Genomic DNA, 21,450 nt, shown 5'->3' with positions numbered 1-21,450 from the left:
AATCACACAGACCCTAACCCTGGGGGAGACACTGAATCCCACAGATCCTAACGCTGGGGGGGAAACTAAATCCCACAGATCCTAACCCTGGGGGAGACACTGAATCCCACAGATCCTAACGCTGGGGGGAGACACTGGGGAATCACACAGATCCTAACCCTGGGGGGGGAGACACTGAAACTAAATCCCACAGATCCTAACCCCCTGAATCCCACAGATCCTAACGCTGGGGGGACACTGAATCACACAGATCCTAACAGCTGGGGGAGACACTGAATCACACAGATCCTAACCCTGGGGGAGACACTGAATCACACAGATCCTAACGCTGGGGGAGACACTGAATCACACAGATCCTAACCCTGGGGGAGACACTGAATCCCACAGATCCTAACGCTGGGGGGTGGGGGACGACGACACTGAATCACATAGATCCTAACCCTGGGGGGGACACTGAATCACACAGATCCTAACCCTGGGGACGAAGACACCGAATCACACAGATCCTAACACCGAATCACACAGATCCTAACCCTGGGGGAAGAAGACACCGAATCACACAGATCCTAACCCTGGGGACGAAGACACCGAATCACACAGATCCTAACCCTGGGGACGAAGACACCGAATCACACAGATCCTAACCCTGGGGACGAAGACACCGAATCACACAGATCCTAACCCTGGGGACGAAGACACCGAATCACACAGATCCTAACCCTGGGGACGAAGACACCGAATCACACAGATCCTAACCCTGGGGAGGACAGGTGATAGAAGACACTTAACAGAAACAGAGTTTATTCAAGTCCAAACAGAATAACAGAAATCCTCTTGTCTGGGAATGACAAGAGAAGACAGACTGCAGAATCACACAGATCAGAGACAACTGCTCTGGGGCATCTGATGAAGGCAAAAACACGACAGGACAGGGCGAAACACAATCACAGCATGGTGAATCCTAACGGATCCAAAGGAATAAATAGGGACTCTAATCAGGGGAAAGGATCGGGAACAGGTGTGGGAAGACTAAATGATGATTAGGGGAATAGGAACAGCTCACACGAGAGAGTGAGAGAGGGAGGGGGAGAGAGAGGGATAGAAGGAGGGAAAGAACCAAATAAGACCCTAACGAATAGCATGGGGAGCACAGGGACAAGACATGATAATAAATGACAAACATGACACGAAGACACCGAATCACACAGATCCTAACCCTGGGGACGAAGACACCGAATCACACAGATCCTAACCCTGGGGACGAAGACCTGTGACCTGGCCAAGATAAAGCAAAGCAGTGTGACAAAAACAACAACACAGAGTTACACATGGAATAAACAATAAACAAGCCAATAACACAATAAACTAGTCAATGACACAGTAGAAAAAAAGTGTGCAAAAGGCATGAGGAGGGAAGCAATAAATAGGCCATAGGAGCGAATAATTACAATTTATCAGATTAACACTGGAGTGATAAATGATCAGATGAACATGTGCAGGTAGAGATATTGGTGTGCAAAAGAGCAGCAAAGTAAATAAAATAAAAACAGTATGGGGATGAGGTAGGTAGATTGGGTGGGTTATATACTGATGGGCTATGTACAGCTGCAGCGATCGGTTAGCTGCTTAGATAGCTGATGTTTAAAGTTGGTGAGGGAAATAAAAGTCTCTAACATTAGCGATTTTTGCAATTCGTTCCAGTCACTGGCAGCAAAGAACTGGAAGGAAAGGCGGCCAAATGAGGTGTTGGCTTTGGGGATGATCAGTGAGATATACCTGCTGGAACATGTGCTACGGGTGGGTGTTGCCATCGTGACCAGTGAACTGAGATAAGGCGGAGCTTTACCTAGCATCGACTTATAGATGACCTGGAGCCAGTGGGTCTGGCGATGAATATGAAAGCGAGGGCCAGCTAACGAGAGCATACAGGTCGCAGTGGTGGATGGTATAAGGGGCTTTGGTAACAAAATGGTTGGCACTGTGATAGACTGCATCCAGTTTGCTGAGTATAGTATTGGAAGCTATTTTGTAGATGACATCGCCGAAGTTGAGGATCAGTAGGATAGTCAGTTTTACTAGGGTAAGTTTGGCGGCGTGAGTGAAGGAGGCTTTGTTGCGAAATAGAAAGATGATTCTAGATTTGATTACAGTCTAACCAGACATCTAGGTATTTATAGTCGTCCACATATTCTAAGTCAGAACCGTCCAGAGTAGTGATGCTATCCGGCGTGCGGGCAGCGAACGTTTGAAAAGGATGCATTTGGCTTTACTAGCGTTTAAGAGCAGTTGGAGGCCACGGAAGGAGTCTTGTAATGGCATTGAAGCTCGTTTGGAGGTTTGTTAGCACAGTGACTGCGGTTGAAAATTTGCCAGCTGGCTAAAACCGACACTTTTACTGAAATGTTGATTAATGTGCACTATCCCTGTAAAAACTCATAAACTCATAAACAGAGTCGAATGCCTTGGCCAGGTCGATGACGACGGCTGCACAGTACTGTCTTTTATCGATGGCGGTTATATCGTTTAGTACCTTGAGCGTGGCTGAGGTGCACCCGTGACCGGCTCGGAAACTGGATTGCACAGCGGAGAAGGTACGGTGGGATTCGAAATGGTCAGTGATCTGTTTATTAACTTGGCTTTCAAAGACCTTAGAAAGGCAGGGTAGGATAGATATAGGTCTGTAAAAGTTTGGGTCTAGAGTGTCTCTCCCTTTGAAGAGGGGGATGACTGTGGCAGCTTTCCAATCTTTAGGGATCTCGGACGATATGAAAGAGGTTGAACAGTTGAACAGAATCACACAGACCCTAACCCTGGGGGAGACACTGAATCCCACAGATCCTAACACTGGGGGGGAAACTAAATCCCACAGATCCTAACCCTGGGGGAGACACTGAATCCCACAGATCCTAACGCTGGGGGAGACACTGAATCACACAGATCCTAACCCTGGGGGAGACACTGAATCCCACAGATCCTAACCCTGGGGGGGACACTGAATCACACAGATCCTAACGCTGGGGGAGACACTGAATCACACAGATCCTAACCCTGGGGGAGACACTGAATCACACAGATCCTAACGCTGGGGGAGACACTGAATCACACAGATCCTAACCCTGGGGGAGACACTGAATCCCACAGATCCTAACGCTGGGGGGTGGGGGACGACGACACTGAATCACATAGATCCTAACCCTGGGGGGGACACTGAATCACACAGATCCTAACGCTGGGGGGTGGGGGGGGGACACAGAATCACTGGAGAAGTCCTCATTTTCAACCCTACGTGTCAGGCTGTTTGCACATTCAACAGGCCAGACAAGTCCAGTTGGGATGCAGTTGGAACAGAGTAGTACCCAGGTTGGTCATCTATTGCAGAAAAGACACTTCATAAAAACAGAGTAATAAGTTACTTGTCAGCGGTGTCTGTGGTACGTTGCTCCATGCTCTGGCTCTGCTGCTGTCTGCAGGAGAGAAGGTAGTTATCCTTCATAAAGGATTCCCACGACAATAACTCTTCCTCCTCCACCTCAGGCAGCCTCTCCTCTGGGAAAGAGAGGAGGAGAGTGGAGAGGAGAGAAGAAAGGAAAGGAAGAGAGTGGAGAGGAGGAGAGTGGAGAAGGTTAGAGGAGGGGAAGAGTGTGGAGAGGAGGAGAGTGGAGAAGACAGGAGAAGAGTGGAGATGAGGACAGAGGAGAGTCAAGAGGAGAGGAGAGAAGGTGTGTGGAGAGGAGAGTCGCGAAGAGGAGAGTGGAGAGGAGTGAGGAGAGGAGGAGAGTGGAGAGGATAGGAGGAGAGTGGAGAGGAGTAGAAAAGAGAGGAGAGGGGGAGAGTGGAGAAGATAGTGGAGAGGAGTGAGAAGAGGAGGAGAGTGGATAGGAGAGGAAAGGAGAATGGTGGAGAGGATAGGAGGAGAGTGGAGAGGAGAGGAGGTGTGTGGAGAGGAGAGAAGAGAGGAGGAGAGTGATGATGAGAGTGGAGAGTAGGAGAGTGGAAAGGAGTGAGGAGAGGAGGAAAGTGGTGATGAGAGAGGAGAGTGGGAAGGATAGAGGAGTGGAGGAGAGAAGGAGAGTGGAGAGGAGAAGAGAGGAGATGAGAGGAGGAGAGAAGGAGAGAAGAGAGTGGAGAGGAGAGATGAGAGGAGGATAGAAGGAGAGGAGAGAGTGGAGAGGAGAGATGAGAGGAGGATAGAAGGAGAGGAGAGAGTGGAGAGGAGGAGAGTGGAGAGGAGAGTAGAGGGGAGATGAGAGTGGAGGAGAGGAGGAGATGAGAGAGGAAAGGAGGAGAGTGGAGAGGGGGAGACAAGGAGAGTGGAGAGTGGAAAGGGGGAGAGTGAAGAGGAGAGTGAAAAGAACAGTGGAGAGACGAGAGGAGATGAGTATAGTGGAGAGGAGGTGAGTGAATAGGAGAGTGGAGAGGAGAGGGTGGAGAAGAGAGTGGAGAGGAGAGGAGGTGTGTGGAGAGGAGAGGAGAGAGGAGGAGAGTGATAATGAGAGGAGGAGAATGAAGAGGAGAGTGAAGAGGAGAGATGAGGGGAGTGAAAAGGAGAGAGGAGGAGAGGAAAGAGGAGAAACCATATGAAATAGAATAGACTGTATAATATATTTAGGACAGAAGAAAGAGCTAACCAGGTTAACAGTTTGAAGGCAGGTTTCCTGGACACAGACAAAGCCTTGTCTTGAAAGTGACTTTTAGTCCAGGACTAGGCTTCATTTGGATTTTATATATTTCAGGACTCACTGAAGGCTCTGTAACTATTGGGGGGTCTCTGCAGCACTATGCGTCTGATGAAGAGGAAGATGTGGGAGAGGAGGATGAGTGGAGGGGGGGCAGCGGGTCGGCTGTGGTACTCCTTGATCAGTTCATACCGCTGGAATTTCCAGATGGTGTCTGTGTTATCCTGAACCTCCTGGAAAGTATAGCTGGAGGGTGGAGAGGAAGGGGAAGAGGAAGAAGAGAAGAAGAGTGAAACACGGACAATATGATAGAAAGATGATAGAAAGTGCAGAGATTGATGAATGAAAGGATGGATGGATGGATTGGTGGATGGATGGAGGAAGGGATGCAGTGATGGATGAATGGAAGAATGGAGGAATGGATGGATGGAGTAATGGATGGGTGGGTGGCTGGATGGGAGAATGGATGGATGGAGGAATGGATACATGGCTGGATGGATAGATTGATGGCTGGATGGATGGATGGATGGATGGATACATGGATGGATGGATGGCTGGCTGGCTGGATGGATACATGGATGAATACATGGATGGATGGATGGATGGATGGATGGATGGATGGATGGATGGATGGATGGATGGATGGATGGATGGATGGATGGATGGATGGATGGCTGGTTGGCTGGCTGGCTGGCTGGATGGCTGGATGGATACATGGATGAATACATGGATGGATGGGTGGATGGATGGATGGATGGATGGATGGATGGATGGATGGATGGATGGCTGGATGGCTGGATGGATACATGGATGAATACATGGATGGATGGATGGATGGATGGATGGATGGATGGATGGATACATGATGAATACATGGATGGATGGATGGATGGATGGATGGATGGATGGATGGATGGATGGATGGATGGATGGATGGATGGGTGGATGGATGGATGGATGGATGGATGGATGGATGGATGGATGGATGGCTGGCTGGCTGGCTGGATGGATGGATACATGGATGGATGGATGGATGGATGGATGGATGGATTGATTGATGGCTGGATACATGGATGAATGGATGGATGGATGGATGGATGGGTGGATGAGTAGCTGGATGGATGGATTGATTGATCGTTTGATTGATTGATTGATGACTGGAACCTACTTGAAGATTGCTATGAGCAGGTTGAGCAGCAGTATGTTGGCAAACAGCAGGTAGACACACAGAAGGATTATGGTCAGCCACTCAGGGAAGGCAGGCATCTTGTCCTCGTTAAGAATAGGACATTTAGGCTTTTGAGACTCTGTACCATTTACACTGCAGGCCTTGATGTCAAACAGGGCATCTGAAGCAGATAGAGGACCCAACATGGATCAATTACATCGATCAACATCAAGTGTGCCAGTCTGTTTCATCTCTCCTCAAATCAAATCCACTTTTATTTGTAACCAGAAAGTTACAGGCGTACAAATATCATACCCCGAAGGCATGCTAAACTCTCACCATTACAATAACAGGGGAAGTTAACATTTTATATCATACCCTCAAGACACGCTAACCTATCATCATTACAATAACAGGGGAGGTTAGCATTTTATATCATACCCTCAAGACATGCTAACCTATCATCATTACAATATCAGGGGAGGTTAGCATTTTATATCATAACCCCAAGACATGCTAACCTATCATCATTACAATAACAGGGGAGGTTAGCATTTTATATCATACCCTCAAGACACGCTAACCTCTCACCATTACAATAACAGGGGAGGTTAGCATTTTATATCATAACCCCAAGACATGCTAACCTCTCACCATTGCAATAACAGGAGGTTAGCATTTTATATCATACCCCCAAGACATGCTAACCTCTCACCATTACAATAACAGGGGAGGTTAGCATTTTATATCATACCCCCAAGACATGCTAACCTCTCACCATTGCAATAACAGGAGGTTAGCATTTTATATCATACCCCCAAGACATGCTAAACTCTCACCATTTCTGTCCATATCAGATATGTCTATGTCCTAGGAAATGTTGTAGTTACTTGAGTAGCCTGGTCCACATTAGCCTATATTAGCTCAACCATCCCGCAGGGGGAACACCTATCCCGTAAAGGATAATCATGGTAGCATTAATGTAGAAGTGTTATTTACCATTGGTTTCTATTGGGCACAAAATATTCTGAGACCAAAACAGCAAATGCATCCAACAAGTTAGTAGAGTCTAAACGTTTTGAGATGGAGATCATTTTAAAATGTATTTTGTCTTTATTTAACCAGGCAAGTCAGTTAAGAACAAATTCTTATTTTCAATGACGGCCTAGGAACAGTGGGGCAGAACGACAAATTTGTACCTTGTCAGCTCGGGGATATGAACTTGCAACCTTCTGGTTACTAGTCCAACGCCCTAACCACTAGGCTACCCTGCCACCCCATCATACAGCCCTATGGAAAAAACAGGGGCTTTCACACAAGGCACAGTGTTATATTCCATGAAGCGAGCATAAAAAGAGTTCTGCATCGCTGGGCAACTCACGGCTGGGTTTCCCTTCGTAATCCAATATCATCTACAAGCGTCGGAGCCGGTGTAATTGGATTCCACCTTCCTCCTATATTATCCTTCTGCATGTTTGATGTCTCAGCTTTCTTGCATGTGTCCGTGTCCATGTTTCCGTCCTTGTAAGCGGTAGCCTTCAGTCCAGTGTGTTATTGCCCGTAATCTATGGTTTTTGGTATGGATACATTGTTATAGTCACTGTGGGGACAACATCATCTATGCACTTATTGATGAAGCCTGTGACTGATGTTGTAAACACCTCAATGCTATCAGACCAATCCCAGAACATATTCCAGTCTGTACTAGCAAAACAGTCTTGTAGACTCGCGTCTGCTTCATCGGATTGAGCTGATTCCTCCTGTTTGAGCTTGGTAAACAGGAAGCAGGAGAATGGAATCATGGTCAGATTTGCCGAAGGGAGGAGGGAAGGCCTTATATGCAATTCTGTGGGTAGAATAACAGTGGTCTAGTGTTGCAGGAGACGTTAGTAAAAATGAGGTAGAATGGTTTTAAGTCTCCGCCCCACCAGAAATGCTGCCTCTGGGTGAGAGGTTTCTCTGGGTGAGAGGTTTCTCTGGGTGAGAGGTTTCTCTGGGTGAGAGGTTTCTCTGGGTGAGAGGTTTCTCGTTTGTTTATGGCACCACACAGTTTGTTGAAGCCAAAGTGGTGTTGGCTTGTGGAGAGATGCAGACAGCCGTGATAATTACGGATGAGAACATTCTTGGTAGATAAAAGAGTCTACAGGCAAAAGCTCCAGATTTCTTTCACACTGGAAGCAGGGCACCAGATGTTGTTTATGAAGAGGCACACCCCTCCCCCTTTGGACTTGCCCGAGGCCTCCTTTGTCCAATCGCGCCGCTCCATGGAGAAACCACTGAGTTCTACGTCCATAGAGTCATCCAGTCACTCCACGCCTGCCAACTTCTTATGGAATTGTCATGTTTGGCAATGGAGTTGGCAAGAGAACAAACATCTGGACCAGGCTACTCAAACAGGAGCATAAACACCCCTGGACCAGGCTACTCAAATAGGAGCACAAACACCCCTGGACCAGGCTACTCAAATAGGAGCACAAACACACCTGGACCAGGCTACTCAAATAGGAGCACACACACACCTGGACCAGGCTACTCAAACAGGAGCACAAACACCCCTGGACCAGGCTACTCAAACAGGAGCACAAACACCCCTGGACCAGGCTACTCAAATAGGAGCACAAACACACCTGGACCAGGCTACTCAAATAGGAGCACAAACACCCCTGGACCAGGCTACTCAAATAGGAGCACAAACACCCCTGGACCAGGCTACTCAAATAGGAGCACAAACACCCCTGGACCAGGCTACTCAAATAGGAGCACAAACACCCCTGGACCAGGCTACTCAAATAGGAGCACACACACACCTGGACCAGGCTACTCAAATAGGAGCACAAACACCTGGACCAGGCTACTCAAATAGGAGCACACACCCCTGGACCAGGCTACTCAAACAGGAGCACAAATAGAAAGACATAAAAAATAGAAAGACATAGCTGCATAGACGATAGGACGGTTCCTATTCATCTGCACAACATTTGATCATGCTCCTACATTTACATTGCTTGCTGTTTGGGGTTTTAGGCTGGGTTTCTGTACTGCACTTTGTGACATCAGCTGATGTAAGAAGGACTATAGAAATATATTTGATTGATTAATTGATTGATCAGTTGACTTACTGTCGATGTTAGAGGGCATATTCCCGAAGATGATAAGGTATGGTTCGTAGATGACGCCCCGGACGATCCAGTCCAGTCTGTCCTCGTTGTGGATGAGGATGCCCTGCTTAGCAACGCCGTATGCTACCACCCAGATACTCAGCAGGAACATGAAGAAGAACATGTCCAACATCTGGAGGAGAGGAGAGAGATAACAAGTAGTTTAATACCCCATGATGGTCCATAGCAGTCCATTTTACGAGGGGTATTCAAGTAAAATGAGCCATAAATGTTGTTTTTAAGGGATGCATTCAGTATGTTTTTACATACTGGAATGTTCAATTGAATGCAAACGTACATGAGAAGCTTTTGTGTTTAGTGATTCTGCCAGATCAGAGCCAGTGGAGATAACCAGGAATGTTCACTTGATAAGTGTGTGAATTTGACCAGTTTCCTTTCCTGCTAAGCATTCAAAATGTAACGATAACTTTTGGTGTCAGTGAAAATTTATGTCGTAAAAAGTACATTATTTTCTTTAGGAATGTAAGTTAAGTAAAAGTCGTGAAAAATATAAATAGTCAAGTAATGTACAGATATCCCAAAATACGACTTAAGTAGTATTTACACCACTGGACATATATATATCTCAAAGGTTTATCCATGTTTATCCGTCCAGGCCGATATCAGGAACTTTGAATATTTCTTCCGCAAAAAACAATCAAGCGCTATGTTGAAACTAGCTCTCATGAGGACCGCTACAGGAAAGGAAGACCCAGAGTTACCTCTGCTGCAGAGGATAAATTCATTAGAGTTACCAACCTCAGAAATAGATGCCCAAATAAATGCTTCACAGAGTTCAAGAAACAGACACATCTCAACATCAGCTGTTGAGGAGACTCAGGCCTTCATGGTCACATTGATGCAAAGAAACCACGACTAAAGGACACCAATAAGAAGAAGAGACTTGCTTGGGCCAAGAAACCTGAGCAATGGACATTAGACAGGTGGAAATCTGCCCGTTGGTCTGATGAGTCCAAATGTGAGATTTTTGGTTCCAAGTGCTGTGTCTTTGTAAGACGCAGAATAGGTGAATGGATGATCTCCGCATGTGTGGTTCCCACAGTGAAGCATGGAGGAGGAGGAGATGTGATGGTGTGGGGGTGATTTGCTGGAGACACTGTCTGTGATTTATTTAGAATTCAAGGCATACTTCAAGCCATCCCACCTGGTTTGCGCTTAGTGGGACTATCATTTGTTTTTCCAACAGGGCAATGACCCAACACACCTCCAGGCTGTGTAAGGGATATTTTACCAAGAAGGAGAGTGATGTAAGTGGCCTCCCCAATTACCTGACCTCAACCCAATTGACATGGTTTGGGATGAGTTGGACCACAGAGTGAAGGAAAAGCAGCCAATAAGTGCTCAGCACATGTGGGAACTCCTTCAAGACTGTTGGAAATTCATTCCAGGTGAGAGAATGCGAAGAGTGTGCAAAGATGTCATCAGGGCAAAGGGAAGAATCTCAAATATAAAATATATTTGATTTGTTTAACACTCTTTTGGGAACTAGTTAAAAAAGCAAAATCAGATTATTATGTTAATACAGTATCTGAATGTACAGGAAACCCAGCTAAATTCTGAAAGCCGATAAATCACCGAAGTGTTGTGTCTCCACTTCTCTCCCATAATAAATTCATTTAGATTCTGGCCCAATTACTGACAAAATGTATATCATTAATGCATTTAATCATCATTTATCTCTACAGGCTTTATATTTGAATGTATTTCAAAGCCAGCTCTTGAAAAGAGTAGTTTGGATGTAGATGGTGAAAATTCACTGATAAAGAAGTCCTGGATGTTTTGTTAACATTAGACATTGGCTGATCATTTGGAGCATCCCTTATTACTGGATCAGTAGCCAACATTTTTATTTAACATTGTTATCAGGAAGGCATTCGACACTGTTGATCATTATCAAGAGTAGGCCTGGGATATACAGCCTATTTATGGTTTCAGAATTACCTTAGTGACAGAACTCAGGCCATCTTGATAGATGGGGTTTAATCTGAATTATCTTCGCGATAGAACTCAGGCCATCTTGATAGATGGGGTTAAATCGGAATTATCATCGCGACAGAACTCAGGCCATCTTGATAGATGGGGTTAAATCGGAATTATCATCGCGACAGAACTCAGGCCATCTTGATAGATGGGGTTAAATGGGAATTATCATCGCGACAGAACTCAGGCCATCTTGATAGATGGGGTTAAATCTGAATTATCTCAGCAACAGAACTCAGGCCATCTTGATAGATGGGGTTAAATCGGAATTATCATCGCGACAGAACTCAGGCCATCTTGATAGATAGGGTTAAATCGGAATTATTTGCTTTCCAAGATTTGCTTTCCAAGATGGCGTAGCAGTCGGACGTGTGTTTTGTCTTGTCCCGTCCTGTCTGGTGTAAATATAGTTTTCCTCGTTTTTTTTTTTCTGTATATATTTCGTACATATTTTAATCGCACTTTCCAACTATAGGCTGAATATACTCTCCTGCAACCCGCATCACCCAAAATGTGGTACGGATCTGCTTTTTCTATACTTTAGAACCGGAACCCCCATCAGAAGCTAGCCAGCTAACTAGCTAGTACTCAGTTAGCCACTGCTAGCGGTCTTCAAAGCTAACTAGGACACCAGCGCGACATCAACCCAGAGCATATCAGACTGCTTTTTCTCTACCACATCTCCGGATTCCTACCGCAAGCTCTGAACCTTTATACCGGATCATCGCAACTAGCTAGCTGCAATCCGTGTGGCTACTCCTGGCTAACGTCTCTGTCCCAAAGCAAGCACCAGTTAGCCTTGAGCTAGCCTCGAGCTAAGCCCATCTCCCAACTAGCCGAAGAGGTCCAACATTACCTCTCTTGCCAATTGGCCTGGACCCCTTACTGCCGACACGGAGCCCCGCCGATCCATCACGACTGGTCCGCCGACATAATCGTCCGAGTTGGTTTCAACAGGCTTTTCCGTTGCGACATCGCCAAAGATCCATCTGCTGGCCAAGGCCCGCGAGCTTTCTGAAACGCTGTGTCTCCAGCTCACCTAGCGTACTAGAGCACCTGTAGCATGCTCCTGGGCTACAATTACCCGGGCCACGACCGGTCTGTCGATGTCACCGCATGAAGAGGAATAAACAGACTCACCCCATCGCGACGTCCCCCAAAGGTTAACTCTCTAGCCCTCGCTATCTCCCTGCTTGCTAATTCGGCCTGCTAACGTCTAGCCCGGGCCTACGAACTGTTAGCTTGATAGCACAGGCCTGCTAACCGTCTGAAACACCACGTCCCAAACACTCTCTGAACCCATTTACTTTCTATCTCTTTTTGATTATTTTTTATTTTTTATTTATTTATATTTTTTATTTATACCTCCCGGAAACCTGCCTCACCCACTGTGATACGGAATCGCTATTACTTTTAATTTTATTTTTATGACTCACTCAAGAACCTCCAGACGCTAACCAGCTAACTAGCTACAAGCTATCTAGTCATTGTTAGTTTCTCTTTAAACCTGGATAACACTCGCCAGTCCAGCTTCCCTGCCCCATCCACCGCTTCCCCATGGACACTGATCTCTTGGCTACATAGCTGACGCACACTGGACTGTCCATTAATCATGGTACTCCTTTCTGCTTGTTTGTTTTATCTGTCGGCCCAGTTGCCTAGTCAACGCCATTTTACCTGCTGTTTGTTGTGCTAGCTGATTAGCCTCGCCTACTGTTTTTAGCTAGCTTCCCCAATTCAACACCTGTGACTACTGTATGCCTCGCTGTATGTCTCTCTCAAATGTCAATATGCCTTGTATACTGTTGTTCAGGTTAGTTATCATTGTTTTAGTTCACAATGGAGCCCCTAGATCCACTCTGCATACCCCTGTTACCTCCTTTGTCCCACCTCCCACACATGCGGTGACCTCACCCATTACAAACAGCATGTCCAGAGATACAACCTCTCTCATCATCACCCAGTGTCTGGGCTTACCTACGCTGTACCCGCACCCCACCATACCCCTGTCTGCGCATTATGCCCTGAATATATTCTACCATGCCCAGAAACCTGCTCCTCTTATCCTCTGCCCCCAACGCTCTAGGCGACCAGTTTTGATAGCCTTTAGCCGCACCCTCATACTACTCCTTCTCTGTTCCGCGGGTGATGTGGAGGTGAACCCAGGCCCTGCATGTCCCCAGGTACCCTCATTTGTTGACTTCTGTGATCGAAAAAGCCTTGGTTTTATGCATGTCAACATCAGAAGCCTCCTCCCTAAGTTTGTTTTACTCACTGCTTTAGCACACTCTGCTAACCCTGATGTCCTTGCCGTGTCTGAATCCTGGCTCAGGAAGGCCACCAAAAATTCAGAGATTTCCATACCCAACTATAACATCTTCCGTCAAGATAGAACTGCCAAAGGGGGCGGAGTCGCAGTCTACTGCAGAGATAGCTTGCAAAGTTATGTCATACTTTCCAGGTCCATTCCCAAACAGTTTGAACTACTAATTTTGAAAATTACGCTCTCCAGAAATAAGTCTCTCACTGTTGCCGCCTGCTACCGACCACCCTCAGCTCCCAGCTGTGCCCTGGACACCATTTGTGAATTGATCGCCCCCCATCTAGCTTCAGAGTTTGTTCTGTTAGGTGACCTAAACTGGGATATGCTTAACACCCCGGCAGTCCTACAATCTAAGCTAGATGCCCTCAATCTCACTCAAATCATCAAGGAACCCACCAGGTACAACCCTAACTCTGTAAACAAGGGCACCCTCATAGACGTCATCCTGACCAACTGGCCCTCCAAATAAATCAAATAAAATTTTATTTGTCACATACACATGGTTAGCAGATGTTAATACGAGAGTAGCGAAATGCTTGTGCTTCTAGTTCCGACAATGCAGTGATAACCAACAAGTAATCTAACTAACAATTCCAAAACTACTGTCTTATACACAGTGTAAGGGGATAAGGAACATGTACATAAGGATATATGAATGAGTGATGGTACAGAGCAGCATACAGTAGATGGTATCGAGTACAGTATATACATATGAGATGAGTGTGTAGACAAAGTAAACAAAGTGGCATAGTTAAAGTGGCTAGTGATACATGTATTACATAAGGATGCAGTCGATGATGTAGAGTACAGTATATACATATGCATATGAGATGAATAATGTAGGGTAAGTAACATTATATAAGGTAGCATTGTTTAAAGTGGCTAGTATATATATATATATATATACATGCCATATATTTATATATGCCATATATATATATATATTTACATCATTTCCCATCAATTCCCATTATTAAAATGGCTGGAATTGGGTCAGTGTCAATGACAGTGTGTTGGCAGCAGCCACTCAATGTTAGTGGTGGCTGTTTAACAGTCTGATGGCCTTGAGATAGAAGCTGTTTTTCAGTTTCTCGGTCCCAGCTTTGATGCACCTGTACTGACCTCGCCTTCTGGATGATAGCGGGGTGAACAGGCAGTGACCATCTGATCATTTATCACTCCAGTGTTAATCTGCAAAATTGTATTATTCGCCTACCTCCTCATGCCTTTTGCACACATTGTATATAGACTGCCCATTTTTTTCTACTGTGTTTTTGACTTGTTAATTGTTTACTCCATGTGTAACTCTGTGTTGTCTGTTCACACTGCTATGCTTTATCTTGGCCAGGTCGCAGTTGCAAATGAGAACTTGTTCTCAACTAGCCTACCTGGTTAAATAAAGGTGAAATAAAATACAAATTTTAGCAACAGAACTCAGGCCATCTTAATAGATGGGGTTTAATCTGAATTATCTTCGCGACAGAACTCAGGCCATCTTGATAGATGGGGTTAAATCTGAATTTCTTGAGATTCAAAAGGTGTTCCTTAGGGTTCGATAATGGGTCCATTATTGTTCACGTTGTATATTAATGACATAGGAAACACTGTTAAAACTTGTAACATTCATCTCTATGCAGATGACAGAGTTATGTATTCCTGTGCCACCTCGGTGCAGCAGGCCATTTGTGAACGTCAGCATGACTTTGATTCAATTCAGAAATCACTTACAGATCTTAAATTAGTGTTAAATATAAGTAAAACCAAGCTCATGCTGTTCTCTAGGTCACGGAATGTTGACCCTGAGGACCTGCATATCTGTTCTATAAATGGAGCCCACATTGAGCTTGTTTCTCAATATAAGTACCTGGGTGTATTGATTGATGACAAGTTGTCCTTTGTAATGCATATAAAACACCTGACTAAGAAGCTAAGATTGTTTTGTTATATCGAAATAAGTCATGCCTAATACCCTGACTACACCGCTTGCGTCGCTTGTGCGAGAGTTGCAAAATAAATTTAGAAATCTATGTTACTCAATTATTGCACCCACATTATTGCACCCACACCCACACTGCTCGCACGCGTCAACGAGTGTCTGCGTTGCCAGAGGATAAAATAGAAGTCCTTTCTATTTCTGACGCAGATCGCGCTGCAAGTCCTGCCTCTCCCATCTCCTCATTGGTTTATAGAAGCACGTACCCACGTGTCATCTCCTCATTGATTATACCCACGTGGGTGATTGAAAGACGAACTATGTTGCCAGTCGTCGTAGTAATACTATGAAAGTTTAGATGCCAATCACCATGTAAGTACAAAGATGAAAAGGCCTGGAAGGAGGAGAGATGACTATAAAGAATTCGGTTGACCGTTTTATGTGTGGATTAATTGCCGGAGTAGAGGACCTTGTGCATTTCAGGTAAAATAACAACTCAATGTTTATATCCCAGGACAAATGAGCTTGCAACAGCAAGCTAGCTAAATAGGACAAATTAGCTAGCAAGTGCAAGCTAGCTAGCTAAATTGCCATAAATGTTTAATGCTTTTCGACCTGTCCCCAAATTTAATGTAATTGGTTCAGAGTTGGTTTTGATATTTTAACCTGCGTGTTGTGGTCGCGTTTGGTGTTGGGGGACAAAATAATTGTATGCACGATTGTGCACGCGCGCAGCCAGTTTGGGTTCCGTGTTAGTATTAAATATAGGAGAAAGATTGTTCAAACCACGCTTCTCCCTGTATTGGATTTTGGTGGTATTGTTTACATGCTGCACAACCTAAAACCCTTGGTTGCAATCTACCATTCAGTATTATGTTTTATCACAGGGGAATATTTTAGGTATAAAATGTAGGATGTACCTCTCTGTCTGTAAGAAGAGAACACAATAACATGAAGTTAATGTGTATCAATCCATCCTCTCACCATTCTCCTGACGATGATGATCTTGGGGCCCAGAGTTTTACTGATGATGAATATGGCCATGAGACGAAGACAGAAGATGATGAAGTCGATACACAGGATGACCTTCCCTGCATAGAACAACCTGGTGGTCAGTCTGCAAGTGAAATATACAGTAGATCAGTAGTATGAGATCATCTCTTGATAGACATTAACGCTGGAATCATTAATGGTGAAACTGCCACGGCCATTTGCTGTATTACATTGCTACTGCACATGGAGCTGTTTCCCCACAGCGGAGTCCATCTTTAACTCTATCTAGCGTTTCCTACAGTGGAGTCCATCTTTAACGCTAGCTAACGTTTCCTACAGTGGAGTCCATCTTTAATGCTAGCTAACGTTTCCTACAGTGGAGTCCATCTTTAATGCTAGCTAGCATTTCCTACAGTGGAGTCCATCTTTAACGCTAGCTAACGTTTCCTACAGTGGAGTCCATCTTTAATGCTAGCTAACGTTTCCTACAGTGGAGTCCATCTTTAATGCTAGCTAACGTTTCCTACAGTGGAGTCCATCTTTAATGCTAGCTAACGTTTCCTACAGTGGTGTCCATCTTTAATGCTAGCTAACGTTTCCTACAGTGGAGTCCATCTTTAACGCTAGCTAACGTTTCCTACAGTGGAGTCCATCTTTAACGCTAGCTAGCGTTCCCTACAGAGGAGTCCATCTTTAACGCTACCTAGCATTTCCTACAGCGGAGTCCATCTTTAACGCTAGCTAACGTTTCCTACAGTGGAGTCCATCTTTAACGCTAGCTAACGTTTCCTACAGTGGAGTCCATCTTTAACGCTAGCTAGCGTTTCCTACAGTGGAGTCCATCTTTAATGTTAGCTAGCGTTCCCTACAGCGGACTCCATATTTAATGTTAGCCAGCGTTCCCTACAGCGGTGTCCATTTATAATGCTAGCTACCATTCCCTACAGTGGAGTCTAACTAGCGTTCCCTACAGCGGGACCCATCTTAAATGTTAGCTACCATTCCCTACAGTGTAGTTTATCTTTAGAGGAAGAAGAACATGAGGAAGAGGAGGCAGCTCACCTGAAGGCCAGGCCGATGATGAAGAGCAGTATGGACAGAAAGTCTAGAATGTTCCACATGTCATTAATGTACATATCTGCCTTCTTACGGAACCCAAACCCATCTGGGTCATGGAACAGCTGAGGGCCCAAACAACACATAGTTAATACTGTAGACACATCCATCTTCTAACGTCATACTCGTTTGGCCAATTTATTTTGACTAGGATGTGTGTGTGCGTGCACAGGACAATGTGTCTCACCTGTCGGACCTCCTCACAGACCAATGAGATGAGCCAGACATAGAGAAGCCCCTCCCTCCAGGAGGGCGTGGTCTGGAAGTCGATCATCAGCACCACAGAAAACAGCAGCAGGAAGCTGAAGTAGGACAAGATGTTCCAGTAGAACTTCACCTGTATGGGGAGAGGTCAACAGAGGTCAGGGGCCAGGTAAGGTTTAACAACAACAGTAGAACTTCACCTGTATGGGGAGAAGTCAACAGAGGTCAGGGGTCAGGTAAGGATTAACAGCAACCGTTGAACTTAACCTGGAGAGAGATCAACAGAGGTTAGTGGTGAGGGGTTGGGTAAGGGTTTACCTGAGGAGAGGTGAAGAGGCTGACCAGCCGGGTGGAGACTGTCAACGGCTTCAGACCCAGAGGGTTCCTGGCAGGGAGGTCACTGAGGGGGCAGACGGCAAAGGTGAGAGGTCAGGAGGGAGAGGTCAGGGGTGAGGTGTCAGGTAAGTGTTTATATCTGCAGAATGTAACTCAATATGCAACAGAAATGTCACCCTTTGTCCTTCTAGTGCACTACTTTAATAGGGAATAGGGGTCCATCTCGGAAAGATCCCCAGTCTACTTTTATAGGGAAGAGGGGGCCATCTGGGACAGACTCTCAGTGTATAATCAGACTCACTGTACAGGATACGTCCTCCTGGTGCAGGCCTGGCTTCCTGTTAATGACTCCATGGTGAGCAGCTCAGCACTCCTCTCTGCCTCTCTCTGGATGGACTCATCACGCCTGGGGGATTAGAGAGGATTTTACTCATCCTGACCCAGAACATGTTCAAGGTTTAGTCATTTATACATCCAGTTAGATTCACTTCCCTGAGTGAGCAAGATGGCAGTTCAGTCTTCTACCATTGGTGTTGCTGCAGCCATGTGGTGTGCCTGAGGTTTTACGACATTCTCTCTCCTCACCCAGACTCTGTCCTCCTATCTCTGGTAAACCACTTCATTGTTACAGAGCTGTGGCCAGCAGTACCTACCTGAATCCCAGGAAGCCAGTGTAGATGAGCAGGAAGAACAGCACAGAGTAGCACCCTCCACAGAGGGGTTAGGGGACAGAGGTTAGTTACCTGAATCTCAGGAAGCCAGTGTAGATGAGCAGGAAGAACAGCACAGAGTAGCACCCTCCACAGAGGGGTTAGGGGACAGAGGTTAGTTACCTGAATCTCAGGAAGCCAGTGTAGATGAGCAGGAAGAACAGCACAGAGTAGCACCCTCCACAGAGGGGTTAGGGGACAGAGGTTAGTTACCTGAATCTCAGGAAGCCAGTGTAGATGAGCAGGAAGAACAGCACAGAGTAGCACCCTCCACAGAGGGGTTAGGGGACAGAGGTTAGTTACCTGAATCTCAGGAAGCCAGTGTAGATGAGCAGGAAGAACAGCACAGAGTAGCACCCTCCACAGAGGGGTTAGGGGACAGAGGTTAGTTACCTGAATCTCAGGAAGCCAGTGTAGATGAGCAGGAAGAACAGCACAGAGTAGCACCCTCCACAGAGGGGTTAGGGGACAGAGGTTAGTTACCTGAATCTCAGGAAGCCAGTGTAGATGAGCAGGAAGAACAGCACAGAGTAGCACCCTCCACAGAGGGGTTAGAGGACAGAGGTTAGTTACCTGAATCTCAGGAAGCCAGTGTAGATGAGCAGGAAGAACAGCACAGAGTAGCACCCTCCACAGAGGGGTTAGGGGACAGAGGTTAGTTACCTGAATCTCAGGAAGCCAGTGTAGATGAGCAGGAAGAACAGCACAGAGTAGCACCCTCCACAGAGGGGTTAGAGGACAGAGGTTAGTTACCTGAATCTCAGGAAGCCAGTGTAGATGAGCAGGAAGAACAGCACAGAGTAGCACCCTCCACAGAGGGGTTAGGGGACAGAGGTTAGTTACCTGAATCTCAGGAAGCCAGTGTAGATGAGCAGGAAGAACAGCACAGAGTAGCACCCTCCACAGAGGGGTTAGAGGACAGAGGTTAGTTACCTGAATCTCAGGAAGCCAGTGTAGATGAGCAGGAAGAACAGCACAGAGTAGCACCCTCCACAGAGGGGTTAGGGGACAGAGGTTAGTTACCTGAATCTCAGGAAGCCAGTGTAGATGAGCAGGAAGAACAGCACAGAGTAGCACCCTCCACAGAGGGGTTAGAGGACAGAGGTTAGTTACCTGCATCTCAGGAAGCCAGTGTAGATGAGCAGGAAGAACAGCACAGAGTAGCACCCTCCACAGAGGGGTTAGGGGACAGAGGTTAGTTACCTGAATCTCAGGAAGCCAGTGTAGATGAGCAGGAAGAACAGCACAGAGTAGCACCCTCCACAGAGGGGTTAGAGGACAGAGGTTAATTACCTGAATCTCAGGAAGCCAGTGTAGATGAGCAGGAAGAACAGCACAGAGTAGCACCCTCCACAGAGGGGTTAGAGGACAGAGGTTAGTTACCTGAATCTCAGGAAGCCAGTGTAGATGAGCAGGAAGAACAGCACAGAGTAGCACCCTCCACAGAGGGGTTAGGGGACAGAGGTTAGTTACCTGAATCTCAGGAAGCCAGTGTAGATGAGCAGGAAGAACAGCACAGAGTAGCACCCTCCACAGAGGGGTTAGAGGACAGAGGTTAGTTACCTGAATCTCAGGAAGCCAGTGTAGATGAGCAGGAAGAACAGCACAGAGTAGCACCCTCCACAGAGGGGTTAGAGGACAGAGGTTAGTTACCTGAATCTCAGGAAGCCAGTGTAGATGAGCAGGAAGAACAGCACAGAGTAGCACCCTCCACAGAGGGGTTAGGGGACAGGGTTAGGGTTAGGGGCAGGGGGTTAGGAACAGGGTTAGGGGCCAGGTTAGGGGCCAGTGATAGAGGTTAGGGCTTAGGGGCAAGGTTAGGGATCAGAGATTAGTTACCTGAATCCCAGGAAGCCAGTGTAGATGAGCAGGAAGAACAGCACAGAGTAGCACCCTCCACAGAGGGGTTAGGGATCAGAGATTAGTTACCTGAATCCCAGGAAGCCAGTGTAGATGAGCAGGAAGAACAGCACAGAGTAGCACCCTCCACAGAGGGGTTAGGGGACAGAGGTTAGTTACCTGAATCTCAGGAAGCCAGTGTAGATGAGCAGGAAGAACAGCACAGAGTAGCACCCTCCACAGAGGGGTTAGGGGACAGAGGTTAGTTACCTGAATCTCAGGAAGCCAGTGTAGATGAGCAGGAAGAACAGCACAGAGTAGCACCCTCCACAGAGGGGTTAGAGGACAGAGGTTAGTTACCTGAATCTCAGGAAGCCAGTGTAGATGAGCAGGAAGAACAGCACAGAGTAGCACCCTCCACAGAGGGGTTAGGGGACAGAGGTTAGTTACCTGAATCTCAGGAAGCCAGTGTAGATGAGCAGGAAGAACAGCACAGAGTAGCACCCTCCACAGAGGGGTTAGAGGACAGAGGTTAGTTACCTGAATCTCAGGAAGCCAGTGTAGATGAGCAGGAAGAACAGCACAGAGTAGCACCCTCCACAGAGGGGTTAGGGGACAGAGGTTAGTTACCTGAATCTCAGGAAGCCAGTGTAGATGAGCAGGAAGAACAGCACAGAGTAGCACCCTCCACAGAGGGGTTAGAGGACAGAGGTTAGTTACCTGAATCTCAGGAAGCCAGTGTAGATGAGCAGGAAGAACAGCACAGAGTAGCACCCTCCACAGAGGGGTTAGAGGACAGAGGTTAGTTACCTGAATCTCAGGAAGCCAGTGTAGATGAGCAGGAAGAACAGCACAGAGTAGCACCCTCCACAGAGGGGTTAGGGGACAGAGGTTAGTTACCTGAATCTCAGGAAGCCAGTGTAGATGAGCAGGAAGAACAGCACAGAGTAGCACCCTCCACAGAGGGGTTAGAGGACAGAGGTTAGTTACCTG

General features: G+C 46.4%; 1 protein-coding gene across 3 annotated transcripts in view; it reads right to left on the bottom strand.

The window, feature by feature from the left end:
* The window catches only part of trpm2 (transient receptor potential cation channel, subfamily M, member 2), a 109,971-nt gene that overhangs the window by 12,542 nt on the left and 75,979 nt on the right, over positions 1–21,450 (bottom strand). For 2 of the 3 annotated variants that reach the window (XM_046352112.1, XM_046352195.1), the window contains exons 15-23: positions 18,210–18,314; positions 17,891–17,972; positions 17,556–17,705; positions 17,315–17,433; positions 16,244–16,376; positions 8,964–9,135; positions 5,845–6,025; positions 4,741–4,922; positions 3,414–3,546 (exon numbers count right to left, since the gene is read on the bottom strand). In XM_046352112.1, the coding sequence (XP_046208068.1) occupies positions 3,414–3,546; positions 4,741–4,922; positions 5,845–6,025; positions 8,964–9,135; positions 16,244–16,376; positions 17,315–17,433; positions 17,556–17,705; positions 17,891–17,972; positions 18,210–18,314 (1,257 nt within the window). The remainder of the gene's footprint in view (positions 1–3,413; positions 3,547–4,740; positions 4,923–5,844; positions 6,026–8,963; positions 9,136–16,243; positions 16,377–17,314; positions 17,434–17,555; positions 17,706–17,890; positions 17,973–18,209; positions 18,315–21,450) is intronic. The other variant, XM_046352275.1, reaches the window with a different exon arrangement.

This window comes from Oncorhynchus gorbuscha, linkage group LG01 (assembly GCF_021184085.1).
Source record: "Oncorhynchus gorbuscha isolate QuinsamMale2020 ecotype Even-year linkage group LG01, OgorEven_v1.0, whole genome shotgun sequence".
NCBI lineage: Eukaryota > Metazoa > Chordata > Actinopteri > Salmoniformes > Salmonidae > Oncorhynchus > Oncorhynchus gorbuscha.
Note: the sequence above shows the minus strand (reverse complement) of the source record. Positions and strands in the feature narration are given on the sequence as shown.